We start from the raw sequence: 18,696 nt of genomic DNA, 5'->3' as shown, positions 1-18,696 counted from the left end.
AAAAATAAAAAAATTCCTCTGGCAAAAACACAAGCCCAATCGAAAGATGAATTAGGAAGAATCGTCTGCAGTTCACTGGCCAAAGGGCTAATTTTCTGAATCTAGAAAAGAGCTCTTACAAACTACTACGCAAAAAGCGCATCCCGCAGCAAAAAGGGCAAAAGAGACGAAGAGCCAGTTTATGAAAAAGGAAACGCAAATGACTCAAGCTTGGGGAAGATGCTGAGTCTAAGTCATCACAAGGGAAATGCGGATTAAAGCTACACCGAGGCTCATCCTCACCCATCACGTTGGCCGAAGTCAAGAAATCTGTGAACACTTGATGGCGAGCGTGCTCTCTAAGCACAGAGGCATGGGTTGGTGGGCCGTGGCAAGGAGGCAGTTTGGCAGGAGCCAGTGAAAGTGGGTGCTCTTTACCTCGCACCTCCCCGCCCGGGGCGCTGCCGCATTGTGCCGCGGGCACTGGGACATCGGGCGGGCCCACCAGCCTCGGGAACCAGGGATGAGACGGCGGGGCAGGAGCAAGGGATGGACGCGATGGGAATGTTCTCAATGCACCGAAGGGCAAAGAGCTCCAATTTTGTCAGGGCGCAGAGGTAGCAGGCCGGTACTTGTGTTCAGAGAAGAAGGAAACGAAGAAAACCAGATGTGTATTTGCAGGTACTTAAAATATCGCTGGAAGGATAGGAGGGAGATTAACATTGCCTACTTTTTAGTACCTTTTTAATTTTGAACCACGTCCATATAGATGGTCAAAAATTGGTTAAAACAAAAAAGAATAAGGATTCTTTAGAGTCCTAGAAGCAGAATAGTAGAACTCTAGCCCCTACTTGAATACTCCGGGCCCCCGGGAACTCCCTCGCTCCAGATGCCGTGGCTCCAGCTGTGGATCAGCTCTGCCTGGAAAGACCCTCCTCATGCTGAGACCTCCCGGGAGGGGACAGAGAGGAGAGGAAGGCAGGACTGGCACCCAGGAGCTGGCACTGGTGCAGATGAAGGGCTCGGGTCCTCCCAGCCCCGGGTACTGGTCTGCAACCCCGGCTGGCTGAGTGCCTCCGGAGGCCTCTCCACTAGGATCAAGCAAGTGTGACCTGGCCTGCTGAGAACCAGGCACGAGCCCAAGGAGGTAACCACGGTGGGTGCCAGCCCCACCCGGGGTGCCAGCTGGTGCAGCTCTTTCAAGTCGGCTGCCCAGCAGAGAGAAGAAAGTGCTTCAAGAGGGGACTTCAGAAGCCCAGAGGACACCTCAGGATACAGTGACAAGCAGGAAGAAGCAGGGAGGGCTGCTGGCTGGTCTTCACTCCTCTCAGACTTCAGTCCCCGGGATCTGACTCCCCCAGCACCTGACCTTGGAGGCCCCTGGATGCCCACTGGCACCTGCCACTCCACACAGCCCAGCTGGATATGCCCTGTCCCCCTTCTAGCAGGAAGTGAGCCCCTGCCCCTGTCACTCCTCACCCATCTCATGGGCTCATGGTTACTTCTGGACATTTCTGTCCCTTCCTAAACGGCATGCTCACTCCGAGCCAGGCTCTGGGGGAGAAAGAGGTGCCCAGCCTCCCGCCAAGGCCCAGGCATCCCAGGAAGGAGGGGCTCTCCTGATTGGCTTTGTACCACCCCATGCCCACTGGGGTCTCGAGAAGGGGCAAGCGTGGGCCACATACATTCAGCACCATGCATGCAATAAATGCTCAGAGCGCTGAGGCTCAGAATGTGTGGAGCCTCCCCACTTTGGGCCCAGCCCTGAGTGGGGCACTGGGGACACAGAGATGGGCAAAGCCGATCTGGCCTGCAAGGAGCTCCCAGACTGGGGTGGGCCAGGGTGGGGGAGCGAGGCAGAAATGGACAGCACAGAGGCTCAGGACTATGGCAAGGGAGCCTGCCAGGGCTGGGGGAATCTGAGCAGCCTGTAGGTGGGGGAAGCAAACTAAGGAAGGAGTCCAAAGGAGAGAGAGAGGGAGGGCAAGAGGGAAGAGGGAAGAGGGAGAGGAGAGGAGAGGTAGCCATGCTGGCAGGGCCTGGGATGTCTCCTGCAGCAGAAGCCGAGGGTGGCTGTCCCAAGCCAGCAGTTGGGAGGGAGCCAGCAGGACCCAAGTCATACAGGGCTGTAGTGGGGGAGCTGGGATCGCCCCGGGAGCAAGGGGGAGAGCGGTGGGAAGGGCTTTGAGTTGGGAATAACATCACCAGGTTTACAGTGAGCTCACCGATGAAGAGGAGAGGGGGCCAGGGCCGTGACCTGCGTTGGGCAAGCAGCAGCTACAGAGCTAGATTCTTACTAAGTGGGAGACCCTGGGCAAGTTCTCTACCCTCTTCGTACCTCGGTTTGCCCAACTGCAAAATGGGAAGATATTAGTACCTACCGCACAGGGCTACCGGTGAGGGTTAAATGAGTTAATATAGGCTAGACGATGAGAACAGTGCCAGGTGTATGGTGAGCACTCCCTTAGCCACTGGAACGGCCGTCGTCATGACGCAGAGGAAGGATGGCGTGTCCGAGCTCTTCCTCCGGGGCCGCGGCCTCCCTGCCCCTCCCCCACCCCCCAGGGAGGCAGCCCTTACCTTGTGCAGCCAGTGTAGGTTCATCTGCTGCCCCACGGCGATGTGACATAGTGCCAGGACCTGAAGAGGGGGCCCACGAGGTGACGGTCGGGCACCGTGTGTGACCCAAAGGTTTCTGCCAGCTCCCCAGACACCCTTCTGCCCACTGCTGCTCTGGACCTTGGTCAGAGCAGTCAACAAACCCTCCCCGTAGGCGATGGGAGTGCCCAGCCCGGCCTAAGCCTGGCCTCCTCCCCGGTTTTTCTAGGCCGCTAGGCTCCTCCTGCTCTACAGTTTCTCCCTCCACAGGTCACTGGGCGCTTGGGCTGCCCAGTTAATGTTTTGAGAGTTCAGGGCCCCAGGATTCTGAAGCAGACTTGAGCCTAGTCCCCAGGGAGCTCCCAGTCTAGCATGGGGATCGACCTGAGTCTGAGGGAGTAGAGAATTGGTAGCAAGAACCAAGGCAGAAGTTTCTGGAAGAGACAGTCTGCAGTGGACCCTAACAGCAAGACGGCCCTCGTCACTGGGTCAGGAGGAAAACATTCCAGGATGGGGCAAAAGATGACCTCCCACCTTGGAGGAAGCCGAGCCCCAGAGGGGCAGCAGGCTAGGAGGACCCGGGAAAAGCCAGCTTCCCCTTTTAGGCCAGGGTGGTCCTCCATCGGCCCAGGTAAGCCAAGTCTCCCACCCCCTGGGAGCAGGGCCACCTGCCCTCTGAGACGCCCCACGTACCAGGAGGCCCGCGATGTAGGTGAAGGCAGCAGCTGTGGTCATGAGGATGGGCACAGACCAGTCACTCCAGTAGCCCATGCGGTTGTAGAGGTACCTGCCGGGAGGAGAAGGGGTCAGACCTGCACCAGGGAACCAGGAGGTTCCCTTGGGACAGCGGGCTGTCAGCTCTCACACAGCCAGGCTCAGTGACCAGGCCTTGGACCAGTCAGTAATGATGTCACGGTTCCCGTGCTCACCGGTCAGGCCTGTCCAGGGCTCACAGGGGACACCCAGGCATGCCAAGAAGCATAAAGAAAACAGCTCCCCATAATTCTACTGCCCAGAAGTAACCGCTGCCGAGACTTTGCAGACCTTTCTTCTGCTGGGTTTCCCTGCCAGGCTTATATATTTGTAAAGCAGCAAAGCCAGGACCCTGTCACGTCTAGCATATGCTCCGTTTGGGCTTTGGAGGGAGGTGCACTGGGTTCAGATCCCCACTCTGCCTCTCACTGGCTTGCAGGACCCTGTGGAGGTGACAGGCTTCCCCGATTCTAAGATGCCATCGATTGTGACATGGGTCTCAATGTCGATGCTAGAGTGTGAAAATTTGGGGCCTTAGGGTTGATACGACATAATACCTGACTTATCTTAGCCTTAGTTTTCTCATCTACAGGATGGAGATAACAAAGTGCCCTTCACAGGGTTTCCTGAGGATGAAGTGAGGCAAGGCACGTGATAAGTAATCAATTCTCTTCTTGTTATTAACACAAGAATTTACTGAGGCCAGTAAAAATCCTGAAGAAATTTGATTTTTTGACAGCCCTGTGGTCTGTTGAATTAATGTACCATACGTAGCCAACTTCCTACTGATGAAAACAGTTTCTGATTATTCACTCTTATAAATTAACACAAAAAAGAAAATGTTGCACATAGCTTTCTGTATTATTAATTATTTTCTTAGGATAGACTCCTACAAATAGAACTATAGGGCCAAAGGGAATGGACTTTTTAAGGCTCCTGATAGATACTGCTTAGTTGCTCTCCAGACAGACTGAGCCATCCACATCCTCCCTGTACAACTGAGGAAACTGAGGCTCAGAGAAGGCAGCAATTTACTCAAGGTGGTCAGAGACTCTGAGCCGGCACCAGGCAGTTTCAGGCCTACTGCCATCTCGGGCATGGGCAGGGGTGATGGGAAGGGACACTAGGACACTATGGGGCACCCTGGCCCTCACCTTCAGATAGCAGGGAGAAATCTACTGCTTAGAAGATCACTGAATGCACCCTCCTACAGGTGGAGAAACTGAGGCCCAAAGAAGGGCGGGACTCGCTTCTTAGGAACTGGTCCTGAAAGATGTTTTAGTTCCACTCGTCTCCCACTTTTGGCAGCGAGCCCTCCTGGACAGCAACAGCCCACGTGGCCCCTCCCTGGGTGGGCCAGCCCTGACCACCTGCTTCTCGCTCGCCACCCCTCGCTGCGTGAACTATCCCCAGAGGCCGTCGGGACTAGGAGGGCGGGGCCAGGGTCTCCCGAACCCCAGCACTGACTCCAAGAAGCCGAGGTGACAGTGACAGGCTGATGGAGCTACAGGCCTTCAGGCCATCCCTAAGTCGCAGGCAGGCCTTCCCCCTGCAGACTCCCCAGCAGGGTAGGCACCCATCCTCTGCGTGAGCTGCCCAGTGACAGGACGCTCACTCTCTGGGCAGACTGAGGTAGTTCTTGGACAGCGTGATACAGTCAGCCATGCTCAAGTCCCTGTCCTACATCTGCCTGCACCTCGCTGTGTGACTGTGAAAAGTCTACTTAACCTCTCTGAACTGCAGTCTCCTCAGACTGTCCTCAATATATGTTTTGGCACTAAGTGGTTTTGTGGTTGTGGGTGAGTCCTGCCCTCTCTGGGCAGGTTAGTTTCCCCATCTGTACACGATGTGGGGGGACCTGAGGATCTCCCAGGCAGCAGACCTTCAGCAGAAGTGTCCAATGACTGCAGTGGAGGGCCAGCAGGGAATGTTCCCATTTACGCACAACAGTGCCGGCGCTTTGGATACCTGTGAGGATGAATAATTGATTTATGGCATTTAATAAAGGCCAGAGGGCACCTCTGGGACTCAAGCTCATCTTGCTGGGCTGTAGGGGGACAGCAGCACATCCTTTATTGTGCTCATTAATAACAGAGGCACAGCCTTGTGCCATGCAGAGGGGAGTGGACGCCCAGACTCCATTAACGGAGTCTTAGGCTCATCCCAGAAGCCTAGAAGAACCACAGCCCGTCAGAAGCCCAGAGTCCTAGAAATCCCCAATTCTAACATCATGGCCACCTTCCAGCTGGAGATCCGGTCTCCTGGGAAGCAGCCCTGAGGGTGACATGGAGCTCTAAGCCCTCCCATGGCCATCATCTCGTTTCATCCTCAGAAAGACCTGATGAGATTGGAATTATCCCATTTTATGGGAGAGGAAACCGAGCCTGAGAGGCTCACCTTAGTGTGCTCATGGTCACACTGAATTGAGCTGAACTTCTAACCAGAAGGAAAAGACAGCACTGGATAGGGAGTGAGGAGGCCTGGCTTCCAAGCCCCAACTCTGCTCCTAAGCGGCTATGTGATCTTGGGCCTCAGTTTCTACACTTGTCAATGGAGGAGTCTCCATTAGAACCCAGGGAACTTACCCCGATCCCATGCCTTTCACTGTCTGGCAAAGGCAGGCAACGGAGGCAGGTGAAGAAGAAACAGGTACCCTTGCGTACCCAGGTCCCAGCCTCACACAGCCCTGCCCTTGGACCCGAGGCTGGTGCCCATAAAGGACCCTGAACTGTCCCAGAACCATAGCATCTGCCGGCACTGCCCAAAGTCCTGCTCAGGGACTGAGGAGGCCTGCGGTCTGGGATCACCTCCTCTGCTGAGGCCCTGGTCTTTCTGGGCCTTGGGGTTCTTGCCTACAAAGAGGTTCAGGGGCCCCGGGCCCTGGCTGAGCCCTGCCCATCTTATGTTCCTGTTTTCCATGAGAGCAGCACCAGGAAGGAGTTCCCTGTTCCTCCCGGCTGGTCTCAGCTCCTGCCCAGCCTTTGTTCTTTCCAGAGGACCCTGCTCCCCAAAAGCCACACGGAGAGCCCTGAGGGCCAGCCTGGGAGAGAGGCTCCAACCCAAGCCCCGCAGTTCCAGCCCGGGGCCCAGGCCCCCATGTCCCCTGCTTACCCCACACCCACTCACCAGTTGAATTCATCGTAGTCATTGTGGACTTCCCACCAGAAGTAGAGCCAGGTGAGTGTGAGGCCAAAGGTGAAGGTGAGGAGCAGGAACCAGAGGCGTTCCCACTGGAAGAACAGAGCGGGGAAAGGGGTCAGGTGAGGTCAGGGGCTGGATCCTGGGGCCACCTCCCATCTAGAATGTTCTTCCTGCTCTCACTTTATAGCCAAACCTGCCAGGCAGGGATTACTGGCCTCTTCATACTGGTGGGGACCTGAGGCTCAGAGGGGGAAGCCACCCGCCCAACACCACAGAGCTCAAAGTCACAAAATGGTAGGGAGCTGGGAGCGGGGTCAGGGATCCACCCCCTTGGGCTGAGGCCTTTCCAGTGTGCACCGTTCTCCCCATACTGGCGATGGCTCCCAGGAGCAAAGGCCGTGTCTGCCCTAAGCCTTTTTACCGGCATGGTCATCTGCAGTCTGTGAGGCCACATCGCTTACCTCCTTCCCTTCTCGCACACACCTACAGTGTAGGTATTCTTTCCCACACCTGCCCCATGCTACTGATAAATACACTGAGGCCCGGAGAGGTGAAGCGACTTGTCCTAGTCACACAGCAAGTGAGTGGAGCATTAAAGACCAGTGTCCCAGTCTCTGGCCTCGAAGTGTAGCCTTCTGCCACCCGTACCAGGCACCGGCCCCTCGGGGCTGGGCCACGTAGCCCCTCTGTCTCCTGCAGGGAGGGGGGTGGGGGCCCCCGACACTGCTGCTTCCAGAGAGGTCCGCAGGCACTTCCGGCTGGGCCCTCAGGTTTATCCCTGCTTTCGTCTGTCGCCTTATCTCAGAAGTACAGCAAGCTGGGAACATCCTGCTCTCTGGGAAACCGCTGAGATCATCAGAACGAACAAACGGCGTTTGAGGGGAAGTCAGCATAGAAGAGAACAAAGACCACCCCCACCTTGAGGGGTTGCAGGGCTTGGGCAGCCTGGGTATCTCTTGCCTGACCGTTGCCCAGAAGGCTTGCGGGCTCCCTGCAGCTCCCTTAGGCTTCTTTGATCCTTCCAGCCCAGAGCCATGGCTCAAACCTCAGCGTAGCCTCTTGATGGCTCCTCACTGCGTAGCCAAGCAGGGGAGCCCCTCTGGGGGTGTTCTCTCCACCTCTCTGCCTTCATCCCCTTCCCCAACCAATTCCCTCACCCCGGAAGAGCCATCCCTCCTGGTTTATTTGTCTCACATTCCCATTCACCTTTCAAGTCAGCTCAAATGTCCCCTCCTCTGTGAAGTCTTCCTGGACTTCACCTCTGCCGCCCAGCCCACGCTGCTGCCACAGCCTCAGTGCCCCCAACTTTAAACTCACGCCCTGTGCACCGTGATCGGCTCACGTGACTGTGTCTCGCAAGCGACTGCAGGTTCTGCAAGGACACTCCCTTAGCATTTATGACTGCAGGCAGGGACGCCAAGTACAAGAGGAGAGAAAGTTCACTCACTGCCCGGGACACCTCCATCCTGTGCCATCAAGAAGACACCACAGTGGAGCGGCTATGCACACAGTGTCTGGAGCTTACAAGCCATTTAGCCTCAGGCATCACAAGCTGACATAACCCTTCTGTGCCTCAGTGTATTCCCGTGCGACGTGAGGACCATACTAGTACTTCCACCACGGGGTTGACGTGAGCATTAAATGAGATAATACAAGCCAAGTGCTCGGAGCCAGGGCTGGCAAGCGGTCCGTGCTCTAGTAGCAGGGCTTCAGGCATGCTCTGCCACGCCCAGCACGCAGGACAGGCCCTCAAACCCCGACGAAGGTCCACACTGAGCACCCACTCCGTGCCTAGCCCTGGGCAGGAGGGTCTGAGCTTGGGTGACAGTGAAAGCAGCCTCCTCCGCTCGCTGTCAGGTACAGAGCCAGGCAGCCTTGCTTAGCCCCGCTTTGTACGTAAGCAGAGAGGCGGAGGTGAAACCATCTTTCCAGCAGCTGGCGGTGGGTGGTTTCTTAGAGACCGGACCACCCGTGTCTGTCCCACCTGGACAGGGAATGGCACGAGCCCCAGCCCTGGGCCCGTGAGGTGCAGCCTGGCTCAGGAATGGAGAGACCCCAGATAGGAGCAGGGTGAGCCATGTGCCTTTCTGGAGCACTGGAACCCAAGAATGGCTGGGACTGTCTGGGGGAGCAGAGAAGGGCTGTAGCTCAGCCTCGGGGCTGAGGGCTGGGGGGTGCCCCGTCTGAGCCAGCAACCCCAGCCCGGCTGGCCTAGCATCGCCCGGGTCTCGGCTTTCTCCGAGTCCCTCTTGCTGCCTCCAATTCTCATTTGGTCACAAGTAAGAATTCATTCGCCCCTACTTCCTGCAGAGCATAGCTGGCTGCTTCCAGGCCAGCTTAAACATAGGTCCTCGAAGCCTGATCCTTCTCTGGTCATGTCATGCCCCAGCCTGAGAATATTGCTGGCTTCAGCCCTCACCTCTGCCCTCACACAGGCACTTTACAGGCCACGCTCTGAACTGCCCACGGACCCTCAACAGGCTTCTTCAAGCCCCGTACCTCTGCACAAGCCACACCCTCCATTTAGAAGGCAACCCCTCTCTGGTTCACGGGGCGGCCCTCCTCCTCCCTGAGGCCTTCCCTCTCCCATCAGGTCAATCTCCTGTCCACAGAGCTTCCATAGCCCTGACCCCATGTCTGTTCCAGCATAGACCCTGCAGTTCTAGAACTGTCTTTATATGTCAGTTACCTCTGTTATACTGTAAGCACCTTCGATATCTAGATGATCGTCCTATTCCCCGGCGTGGGGTGGGAACTTAAGAAGAATTTGATAATGATCGGTGAGAAAAGACCCTTTCTCTTACTCTGCCACGAAGATGCCCACCCAGGAGACATTTCACCGGGGGCTTACCATCCCGCCCCCGCAGAGGGGCCCGTGGTCTTCTGCGGACCCTCGGCTGGCAGCAGTGTATGGTCATCTGTCCACAGAGATCCCTCCACTTCGGCAGGGGCAAGCTGACAACCCTGTCTGGCCACTAGACAGGGTTCTGAGAGGGGCCTGGGTGAGGGGTGAGCCTCAGCCTATAATGGGTCCTGTCCCAGGCAAGCAGCCTGGAATTCAATAGCTGGTGGGACCAGGGGGCTAGCTGTAGGGACAGTGGCAGGTTAGAAAAGCTGCTACACGTGCTGGGGGATGTCCTACGGTGAGTTATGATGCATAACCGAGGGGCAATTCTGACAGGTTTGCTGGGAATACCACAGGCCTTCGGGGACCCACAGCAGACGGGCCCTGTGCACTAAGGGCCACTGTCCCCACTTGACCAGATCCTGAGGGTGGGGCAGGAAAGACTGGGTGAGAATGAGGGGCTCCCCTGCCCCAGCCCTGGACACCAGATAAGATTAGAGCCGGCAGGTGGATGAGACACTGAGGGCACAGCAGATACGGGGGCAAGGCCGTGGCATTAAGGAATGAGGAACCCCACTATCAGAACTGGCACGAGCTGGGGTCGGGGGCCACCTGGAGATGAAAATCCTGGGAGCTAGAAGCTGGTGGCCCCATGGCCACAGGGAGCCTGTAGACGGGGATGAAGAGACTCGACCCCAGCAGGGAAGCGGCAGGTCACTGTAAGAACAATCAGAGGAAAAACCTGGATGGCGGGGGCTGGAAGAAAGGGGAGGGACAGGCCAGGAACTGGCAGAGGAAGTGGCTCCATCAACAAAGAGGCTGCAAATGGCATTAAGGGTCCTTGTCAGGGCCACTACAGGAGAAAGGCCTGGGCCTGCTCCCAGGCGGTGCGGGCGCTGAGGTCACTGCCAGCTGGGAGGGGCGGTGGACCCACCAGCCCTCCATCACCTCTCAGTCTGCCCAGGGCCTGGGACTCTCTCTTTGTGGGGTTTTATCTCCATCCGAGAGCAAATGAGGAAAACCCCCAAGCCTCAGAGAAGGGCCAGCACATTCAGCTGAGTGAGCTGTGGACCTCATCACTAAGAAGTGGCACTCACGTCATGGTTACCATCAGTACACATATTTGTCATGATTGGTTTCCAGTACATGCTGGGCATGAGTCCTGGAGAAGGGGAGACTTTTGCTCATTTGCACAAAGGCTCAGTATGGATGCGTAGAGGGGAGTCAGAGGTTGAGGGACATACCCGAGGTCACCAAGTGGGGGATGACAGATGTGGGATTGAACTCGGTATCCTGACAGAGGCCCCCATGAGAGCCAGCCCTGCGCAGTTCTCCCCAAAACCCACCCTTGCCATCTGGGACCCAGGATGGTAGTCCCAGGCCCAGCCTGGCCCCCTGCGATTCTCGCTCCTCTCTCTCGGGGCTCTACCCCAGGCCAAACCTCCTTCTCCTTCAGGAAACACCCGCATCCCTCCAGGCCTTGAAGACCTCCTTTCCCTGAGTACTTCTGCACAGAGTCGTGGTGCCCGCCAATTTGACCCTCAATCACATTCTGAAATGTGGAGATGAAAATAACCTGGGCTCAGGAGGCAGATGGACCGGCCTCTGCCTCTTGGGCAAGTTAACTCCTCCGAGCCTCAGTTTTCTCGCCTGTAAAACAGGGAGAATAACCCCCTACCTTGGAGGATTGCTATTAAATGAGGTGATATATATCAAGTGGCATACAGTAGGCACATAATAAGGGACGGTTCCCTGGGCTGTGGACTCCTTCAGGGCAGGGATGGCTGAGATACGTCCGCGTACCCTGGGCTCACATCCTGCAGAGCGCAAGGTGATGCTCAGACATGGTGTGAAGGCGTGAACCTGACTGTGACGCGGGGAGGCTTCAGGTCCCCAGTGGACGGGGCCATCATCCAACCCAGACATATCCTCTGGCTGAGGGACCAGGAGGAGCTCCTGTGATACCCAGCCTCCTTCCGTTCAGAGCCTTGTAGCCACCTGAGCGGGACAAGGGTCAGGGAGCTCCTGAGCTGGCTGGGCAGCAGCAGGCACAGGGAGAGGCTGAGAGCAGCTGGGGAGAGGGGCACAGGCCCGGCCGCGAGCTGCGGGGGCCGCTCCATCCCTGTGCCGGGAGCTGGGGGTGATGGAGAGGCGGGGAGACCCAGCCCCAGAGGCCAGGGCATTCAGCCCCGCACCCCCTGCCTCATCTCCTCCCGTTCTTGTCCCCACCCTCCAGAAGACGGGTCCCTCCATCCCACGCCAGGCGACACTGTGCCAATTTCCCAGATGCCACCGCTCCTCCTCACCGCCTCCTGATGATCGTGGAGTCGTCTCCGGTCCCTCTTCGTCTCCGTCCCGCCCACCCCAGAGCCTTCTGCATTCAGAGAAAAACGTGCTGAAAGAGCTTATGAGCAGTGGGGGCTCGCACAGTCGCCAAGCCTGGCTGCCGCACAAAGCCAGCCCTCCACAGGAAACGCCCGCACAGGCCCGGCTGTGACAGTGTGTTGTACCACTCGCCTGGGGGCCCGGCCCACCCCACACCTCCGCCCCAGGCCAGGATGCACGCAGACACCGCTTCCCCTCCTGGGGACCCTGCCCTGGACCCCCAAACGGACCCCGGAGCCTGAATTCCGCATAGGCAGCAGGAGCCATCCGTCCTTGACACGGCCACAGACTTCAGATTCACAGGATGGAGGGGACAGCGCTGTTTCGCTAGACTCCTGTTCCCCGCCAGTCCCTGCCTCTGCAGCCCCCAGGGGAGGAGCCCACCCTGCTTCGGCTCCTTAGCTGCAGGGACGGGTGCTCTCCCTCTGGTGCTGCCTGCCTCTTCCTTCTAAGACAGCAGCTGGATAGAGGCAGGCTGCCTTTGGGAGCCCAGCAACACTGGCTTTGAACCCAAGACTGGCCGCCTCCTACTAAATGGGTGACCTTGGGGGAGACATTTATTTATCCTCTCGGGCACCAGCTTCCTGCTCTGTAAAATGGGGCCAGCAGGTCGGCATGCTGCAGAGACCAGCAGGACCTACAGTGAGTCCCGCCATCCCTCCCTCAGGCGCCACTGACATCCTCGGCCGCCACCCTGAAGCTGGTTCTCGGATTCTACACACAACAAGTCCAGTAAAAGGGCAAGAAATTCTGGGGGTCACGGGACCAGGGCACTGCGGGGGGTGTAAACAAGAGTTGGATCTTAATTCTCAGCCCTCCTCCCCAGTAGCCACATGCCATGGGCCGCTCAGGACCAAGCCTCAGCTTCCTCCTCCATTCACGGGGGTGACATCACCTCTACCTCACGGGAGGGCTGCCAGATATAGATGTAAGCTGTAAGTCGCCAAATCCACGATGGTTCCTATAATTATCGTTTCGCATCTGACAGCCCTTTAATTATGCGAAGACAGTGATCAAGACGTTCCCCCCCGCCCCCTGCCCTACACCCAATTTCTTCCGGCTGCTGAGGACAGCCAGCAGCTCACCTGCTCCCAGCCCAGGGTGGGTGTCACCGTTGGTGGGACGCAGAGGGCAGGCCAGCTCTGGAGGCTGCTGTCCTAGGAGCTGGCACAGATGAAGGAAGGAGACCCTGGCATAGCACCTGTCCCGTGCCCCCTCCCAGCCCCACATGGCTGGCTGTGGAGGACAGAGCCCTGCGTGGGCTCTTCACAGAGTTGGGGCGAGGTGCCCCTAGGAGTCCTCCAGATGCTCCAACTCCTCTCATCCTCCCCGCAGCTCTGCAAAGCAGGTGGTATAGTTGGAGGAAAGCAGAGGTCAGCCAGGGGAAGTGGCTTGCCCAAGGCCACAAAGGGCAAATATAATAGTGGAGCCAGAATTCACACCCAGGTCTGGGTGCCTTCAGCATCTCCAACTGTCCCAGAGCAACAGTGAGCAACACATGTAATTGTCCTTGTCTGACCAAGGAGGAAATTGGCTCAGAGGGGCCAGGCCTGGCCCAAGGTCACACAGTGAGTCATAGGCAGTGCCAGGCCAGGAACCCTGGAATTTCAGACTTAGACAAGAGTTCAGAGATCATCTTGCCTCATCCTCTACAGATCCAATTCAGAGATGGAGAAACAGACCGAAAGAAGGGGAAGAGCCTGGAAGCAAGGACACAAGATTAATAGATAGTAAATTAGTACAGAAAGGATACAGAATTCGACAGATGGAGTGGGGACATCTATTGGTAAAAAATTATACCCCTACCTCACACCCCATACCAAAGCAAATCCCAGCACCTCCCCTCCACACCCTTGCCACCTCTCTCTTCCAGTCATCCTAGATACATGTGCTGTGCCCTGCACAGGGAGATGAATGAGGCCTGGATTCCCCTCTGAGCAACCCCCACAGGTGACTGAGAAGCCAGCAGGCAATTCCCATCCTACGGCCAGTTATGGGAGGAGAGATGGTCTGGAGGGCTTCCCGGAGGAGGGGATGCATGCAGCAAAGCTGGAAGGAATGGGCCTGCTGGGATGACAGGTTAGGGAGCCCGGACTGGGGCAGAGGGAGAGAGCAGAAGGTATAAAGGCACAGAGCTCAGCAGCTTTTGTTTGGGAGAACTGGCTTCCTTTGCTATGGGCATATAAAAGCTCTATGTAGGAGTATTAACCTTCATATGTGCTGTATATTTTTTCTTTTTTTAATTTTTTAATATTTACTTATTTTTGAGAGAGAGAAAGAAGACAGACAGAGCATGAGCGGGGGAGGGGCAGAGAGACACAGAATCCGAAGCAGGCTCCAGGCTCTGAGCTGTCAGCACAGAGCCTGACACAAGGCTCGAACTAATGAACTGTGAGATCATGACCTGAACTGAAGCTGGCTCAGCCTGGTGGCTGAGCCACCCAGGCACCCCTTTTTCTTTTTTTCAATGTCTTTTTTTTTTTTTCAGGCGGCAGTGGGTGGGGTGGCGGGAGGCGTGGGCAGAGAAAGAGGGAGACAGAGGATCCAAAGCAGGGTCCACACTGTCAGCACAGAGCCTGATGTGGGGCTCAAACTCATGAGCCGTGAGATCATGAGCTGAAGTCAGATGCTTAACCAACTGAGCCATCCAGGCACTCCTATTGTGTATTTTTTCTTATTTCATCGTTTTACTTTAATTTGGTTTATTATGCTTTCTGCATAAAAATTTAAATTTTCATGTAGTCTAATCTACCCTTCTTTTCCTTTATAGGTTTTTGCCTTTGGAACCATGTTTAAGACAGGTAGCCCAAGAGTATATATTTGATTCATATTTTATAGTGGTAATTTCTTGGCTTTGTGGTTGACATTCAAACCTGTAATCCACCCAGCTCTCTATATTCATCTGTCTACCGCTCCTCACGGATGTATATATACGTGCACGGATAGAGGTTGGAAAGCCATTTCTCTCAAGCGTTAAGATTAGAATTCCATCTACTTTACATCTTTCCAAGTTGTTTGAATTTTCTCAACAAATGTGTACTTCCTCAATAGAGAAAAGGAATTTAAAGATAGAAAAAAAATACATTTTAATCCATCTGGAATTTATTTTGGTTTGAGGTAAGAGGCAGAGATCTAATTTTATTTCCACCAAATGGATACTTCAGCTGTCTCTACACGGTTTGTGAAATCTGCCGTCATTTCCACGTTCGTTTACCACACAGAATATCCTCACATGCGTGTGCACTGCTTCTAGGCTTTCTAGTCTGCCCCACGGCAGCCCTTTCCCCGCGTGTGGGTGCTGCTGGGCACGGCTCCTTCCACAGGGCTGAGCCCTGCTCCCCGTGCCACCCCTGGGGTCCCCACTCGGCTTTAAGGTCCTAGAGTCCAGTGGGGCACCTGGGTGGCTGGGTCGGTTGAGCGTCTGTCTGACTTGGGCTCAGGTCATGATTTCACAGTTTGTGGGTCTGAGTCCCACGCTGGGCTCTGTGCTGACAGCTCAGAGCCTGGAGCCTGCTTTGGATTCTGTGTCTCCCTCTCTCTCTGCCCCTCCCCTGCTCACACTCTTGCTCTCTCTCTTTCTTTCTCAAAAATAAATAAACATTTAAAAAAAAAAAAGTTTGCAGAGTTCAGCTGTGCCCTCAGCACCATACAGCCCTGCAAAGACTGGAGAGCTTGAGGGGTGCCTACCCACAGAGGGCCAGTCTGCCCTCCTGCAGGCTGGATCTCGGGCACGCCAGCTCCTCCTCCACTCATCAGCCTGTTTTCACCCTTGCCACATGCCAAATGGGGGGACTGATGCACCGGAAAAAGTCTGGGAAATGTCAGCTGGGAAGGGTGTGGGGAGCTCTGGGAGGGGAGAGGCAGGCAGGCCCTGGCAGGATTACTTTGGCCCTGACCCAGGAGATTTGGGGGAGGGGGTGGCCCGGGTTGGTTTGAGATGTATTACAGCATTAGGGCCAAGCAGGGAAAGGGATTAGAGTCCCCACCCCCAGCCAGCTCCTGACAGCCTAAGAGGCCGGATTTATTTTTCTGGGCTACAGAGAGCTGGGCAATTAGGCCTCTGTCTGCCCTTGCTTCTGCTGGGGTGCACTCAGTGCGGCTCATTAGGCAGTAGAATTAAACCAAGCCCAGCCTGGAACACCCCGCCTCTCCCCACCCACCCTAGGGGTTGCATCAGCCCATGGGGAGACAGGAGTAGAGGAGCTGGGGGGGGGGGGAAGGGGGGCTCAGGAGGGATCATCCCAGGCCCTCAGAGGACCCTGCCAAGGCCACAGGGTGGTGGGTGGCTGCACTGCTGATGCTCCATCTCCTGTCCCACCCAGGCTCCCTAAGCAGACACTCAAGGCAGTCGCGGAACGTTAGCCGCTTCCCAGGGAGGGCCAGGCACCCTCGGCACCATTCAAGGAGGAGCTAGGTGGAGTACAGGGGTTCCCGAAGGCCAGAGATGGCCTGGCTTTATTGCAGCGATAAATCCTCAGCTGTTTGTACCGCAACAAACCAGCGCTCTGCCAGACTCTCCTCTGTCTCTCATGGATGCAATAACATCATCTCCCATTTTCTTATCGTCATGTCAGCCCTGCAAGGCTTAAAGGATAACATGGGGTCTTATCCCCATTTTAGGAGTGGGAAAACTGGGGATCAGAGGGCGCCCCTCTGACCTGCTGGGCCCCTTTCGGCCAAAGTGCTGGAGAAGGGAACAGCCACCCCTTTGAAAGTTTATAGGGAGAACACACTTTCCCCAGGGTTGGGACGGCGGTCTCTCTTGCACCACACGTGGCGTGCATTGGTACCCGTTGTCTAACTGGACCCTTGCGGCGTGAATCTGAACCTCCATCTAACCCGTAAGCAAGCTGAGGCCCAGAGAAGGTCTGGCCTTGCCTGAGGGTCGCACACTAAGTCACGATGTAGACAGGGCAGAGTTCAGGCCACAGCTCCCTGGCAGGGAATACCCAAGCACTTCTGGCTGACTCCAATCACATCCTGGAGCCCGGGGCAAAGGCTGCTTCATCCAGGGAGCCCAGCTTGACTCCCAGGTGGGATCCACTCCCCTGTCAAGGCCCACTTGGTGGCGACAGGACAGGGATGTGGGGAACCAGCTGGGACACTCTCCACCCCTGGGCTCCTGCCCACCGGCAGAGCCCAATCTGGCTCCGAGCGTGGCCTGGGAGGTCCTGCGAAGTCAGCGCCCTCATCTGCCAACCACAGCTGGGGGCACCGGAAGACAGCATGCACCTGTCCATATGTGTATGCTGGCCCTCTCCAGACACCCAATATCTGAGAACTCGTCAGCGGTCCTGCCTCTCCAGGCCCAGTCAGCAGGGTGGCAGGCACAGCCCCTAACTGGCTTGCTCACCATTCTTCAGGCCCCTGCCTCAACCATCCTCCCAGCCTGGCCCAGGTCCCTCCTCCGAGGCCCAGGCTCCACTCTCACAACACTGAGTCCCTTGGGAAACACAGAAAGTCACAGTCCGAAGGGGCAGCCCAGGCCTGAGGTGCTGTGGGAGCCCGAGGGAGGGAGGCCTGATTCTCTTTTTGTTCAAGGGGGGTAATTCTTAGAAGGGTAGGCGTTCGTGACGAGCCTTGAGAGGTAAAGAGAGAAGGGACACTCCAAGTGAGGGGACAGCCTGAGCAAAAGCAGGATGCTATGAAGGGGTGAGGTTCTCCTGGGAGGGGTAAGGGGTGGGGGGTGGGGGTCTTCTTGTATGACTGCAAGGGCTCCTGTCGTAGGAAGTAGGTCTTGGGGGAAGAGAGACTTAGCTGTCTGTGTCCCACCTGCACTGTGCTCTTCCTGGACTCTACAGAGACCACTCTCCCCTCCCACTTGCCCCTGGACACAGCACCATTTCCATCCCTGGAATGGCCTCATCCGGCTAGGCTAGAAATCAGGGATGGTGGGAGGCATCATAAAGGACTCCCTCAATCTCTTCCACAGCCAGTCTGTTGATTATACCTTCCAAGTGTCTCTAGAATCCCTCCCTTTGCACGGAACAGGCATACCCCTCCCTGGGGTATGCAAAGCGGCCTCCACCTCTCTCTCTCTCTAGTTCCCTGCTCTCCCCACCTCCACCCCAGGTCCTCGGTGCATCCTCCACAATTTAACCAGACTGGTCCTTGCACAGCCTGAGTCTGACTGGGCTGCCTCCACCCAGGAGGGGGAACAGGTTCCCTGGCACAGCCTCAGGCCCAGGCCATGTGGCCACCACCTTCCCTCCTCACGCGGAGCCACACTGAGGCCAGATTGCTTTCGGTTCCCAAACACAAGAAACTCCAGTACACAAGGAAGCTCTGGTCCGCATGGCTCCCCGTGCCTTGAACACTTCCCCAGCCGGCGAGACAGGACTAACTCCCAGACATCAGGTCAGGCCAGCTCTCCTGCCTGGGGTTTTCCTGGGCCTCAGCAGGGATCATCCTGGGTGGCCTGGGTATGTTGGATCTTGTATGCTCCCCCACCAGCCTGGGAGCCCTTCAAGGGAGGGGGGAGCCGGGTCAGATACCCCTCCCTGACCCCAGGGCCCAGAGCAAGTATCGGGACGGACGGTGTGTTGATTAAATAAGTAATTAGTGCATCCCAGACAAGACTGTGGGTGTGGAACAGTCTGGACTGGGGATGCAAGCAGGGGGCAATGCAGGCTGTGCCTTCAACCCCCGTGGCTTGAATAAACCACTCATTCTTCCTGGAGCCTCCTCTGTGAGACAGAGGGGCCAAACGAGCTTTTTAAAAAACAGCCCTCAAAAGGCAAGTGTGCTATAGAAACACGAGAGAGGTGACAGTCGCTGTCTGTCTTGGGCTGGGAAGTTCCTTCAGGTGTCTGACCTATATGCCTCTTGCTACAGAGAAGCTGGTTTTGACACTATGCTGCCTCCCACAGACACACAGTCTTCAGGGGGCCCTGGGGGACAGCCTGAGAACTGTCTTCTGTCCTAGCAAGTCCTTAATTGGCAGCATTAGAGTAATGAGTCACAGACAACAACCAATTAATTATCCCCAGTTATAA

General features: G+C 56.4%; 1 protein-coding gene across 10 annotated transcripts in view; it reads right to left on the bottom strand.

The window, feature by feature from the left end:
- The window catches only part of GDPD5 (glycerophosphodiester phosphodiesterase domain containing 5), an 87,071-nt gene that overhangs the window by 20,471 nt on the left and 47,904 nt on the right, over positions 1 to 18,696 (bottom strand). For 8 of the 10 annotated variants that reach the window (XM_045038714.1, XM_019811796.2, XM_045038716.1 and 5 more), the window contains 3 exons: positions 6,457 to 6,560; positions 3,271 to 3,364; positions 2,560 to 2,619 (listed from right to left, as the gene is read on the bottom strand). In XM_045038714.1, coding sequence (XP_044894649.1) covers positions 2,560 to 2,619; positions 3,271 to 3,364; positions 6,457 to 6,560 — 258 coding nt within the window. Of the gene's footprint in view, positions 1 to 2,559; positions 2,620 to 3,270; positions 3,365 to 5,212; positions 5,295 to 6,456; positions 6,561 to 9,322; positions 10,275 to 18,696 lie in introns of those variants that run through there. The other 2 variants (XM_019811803.3, XM_019811804.3) reach the window with 2 other exon arrangements.

This window comes from Felis catus, chromosome D1 (assembly GCF_018350175.1).
Source record: "Felis catus isolate Fca126 chromosome D1, F.catus_Fca126_mat1.0, whole genome shotgun sequence".
In the NCBI taxonomy this organism is placed as follows: domain Eukaryota; kingdom Metazoa; phylum Chordata; class Mammalia; order Carnivora; family Felidae; genus Felis; species Felis catus.
This window is presented reverse-complemented; position numbering and strand designations above follow the sequence as displayed.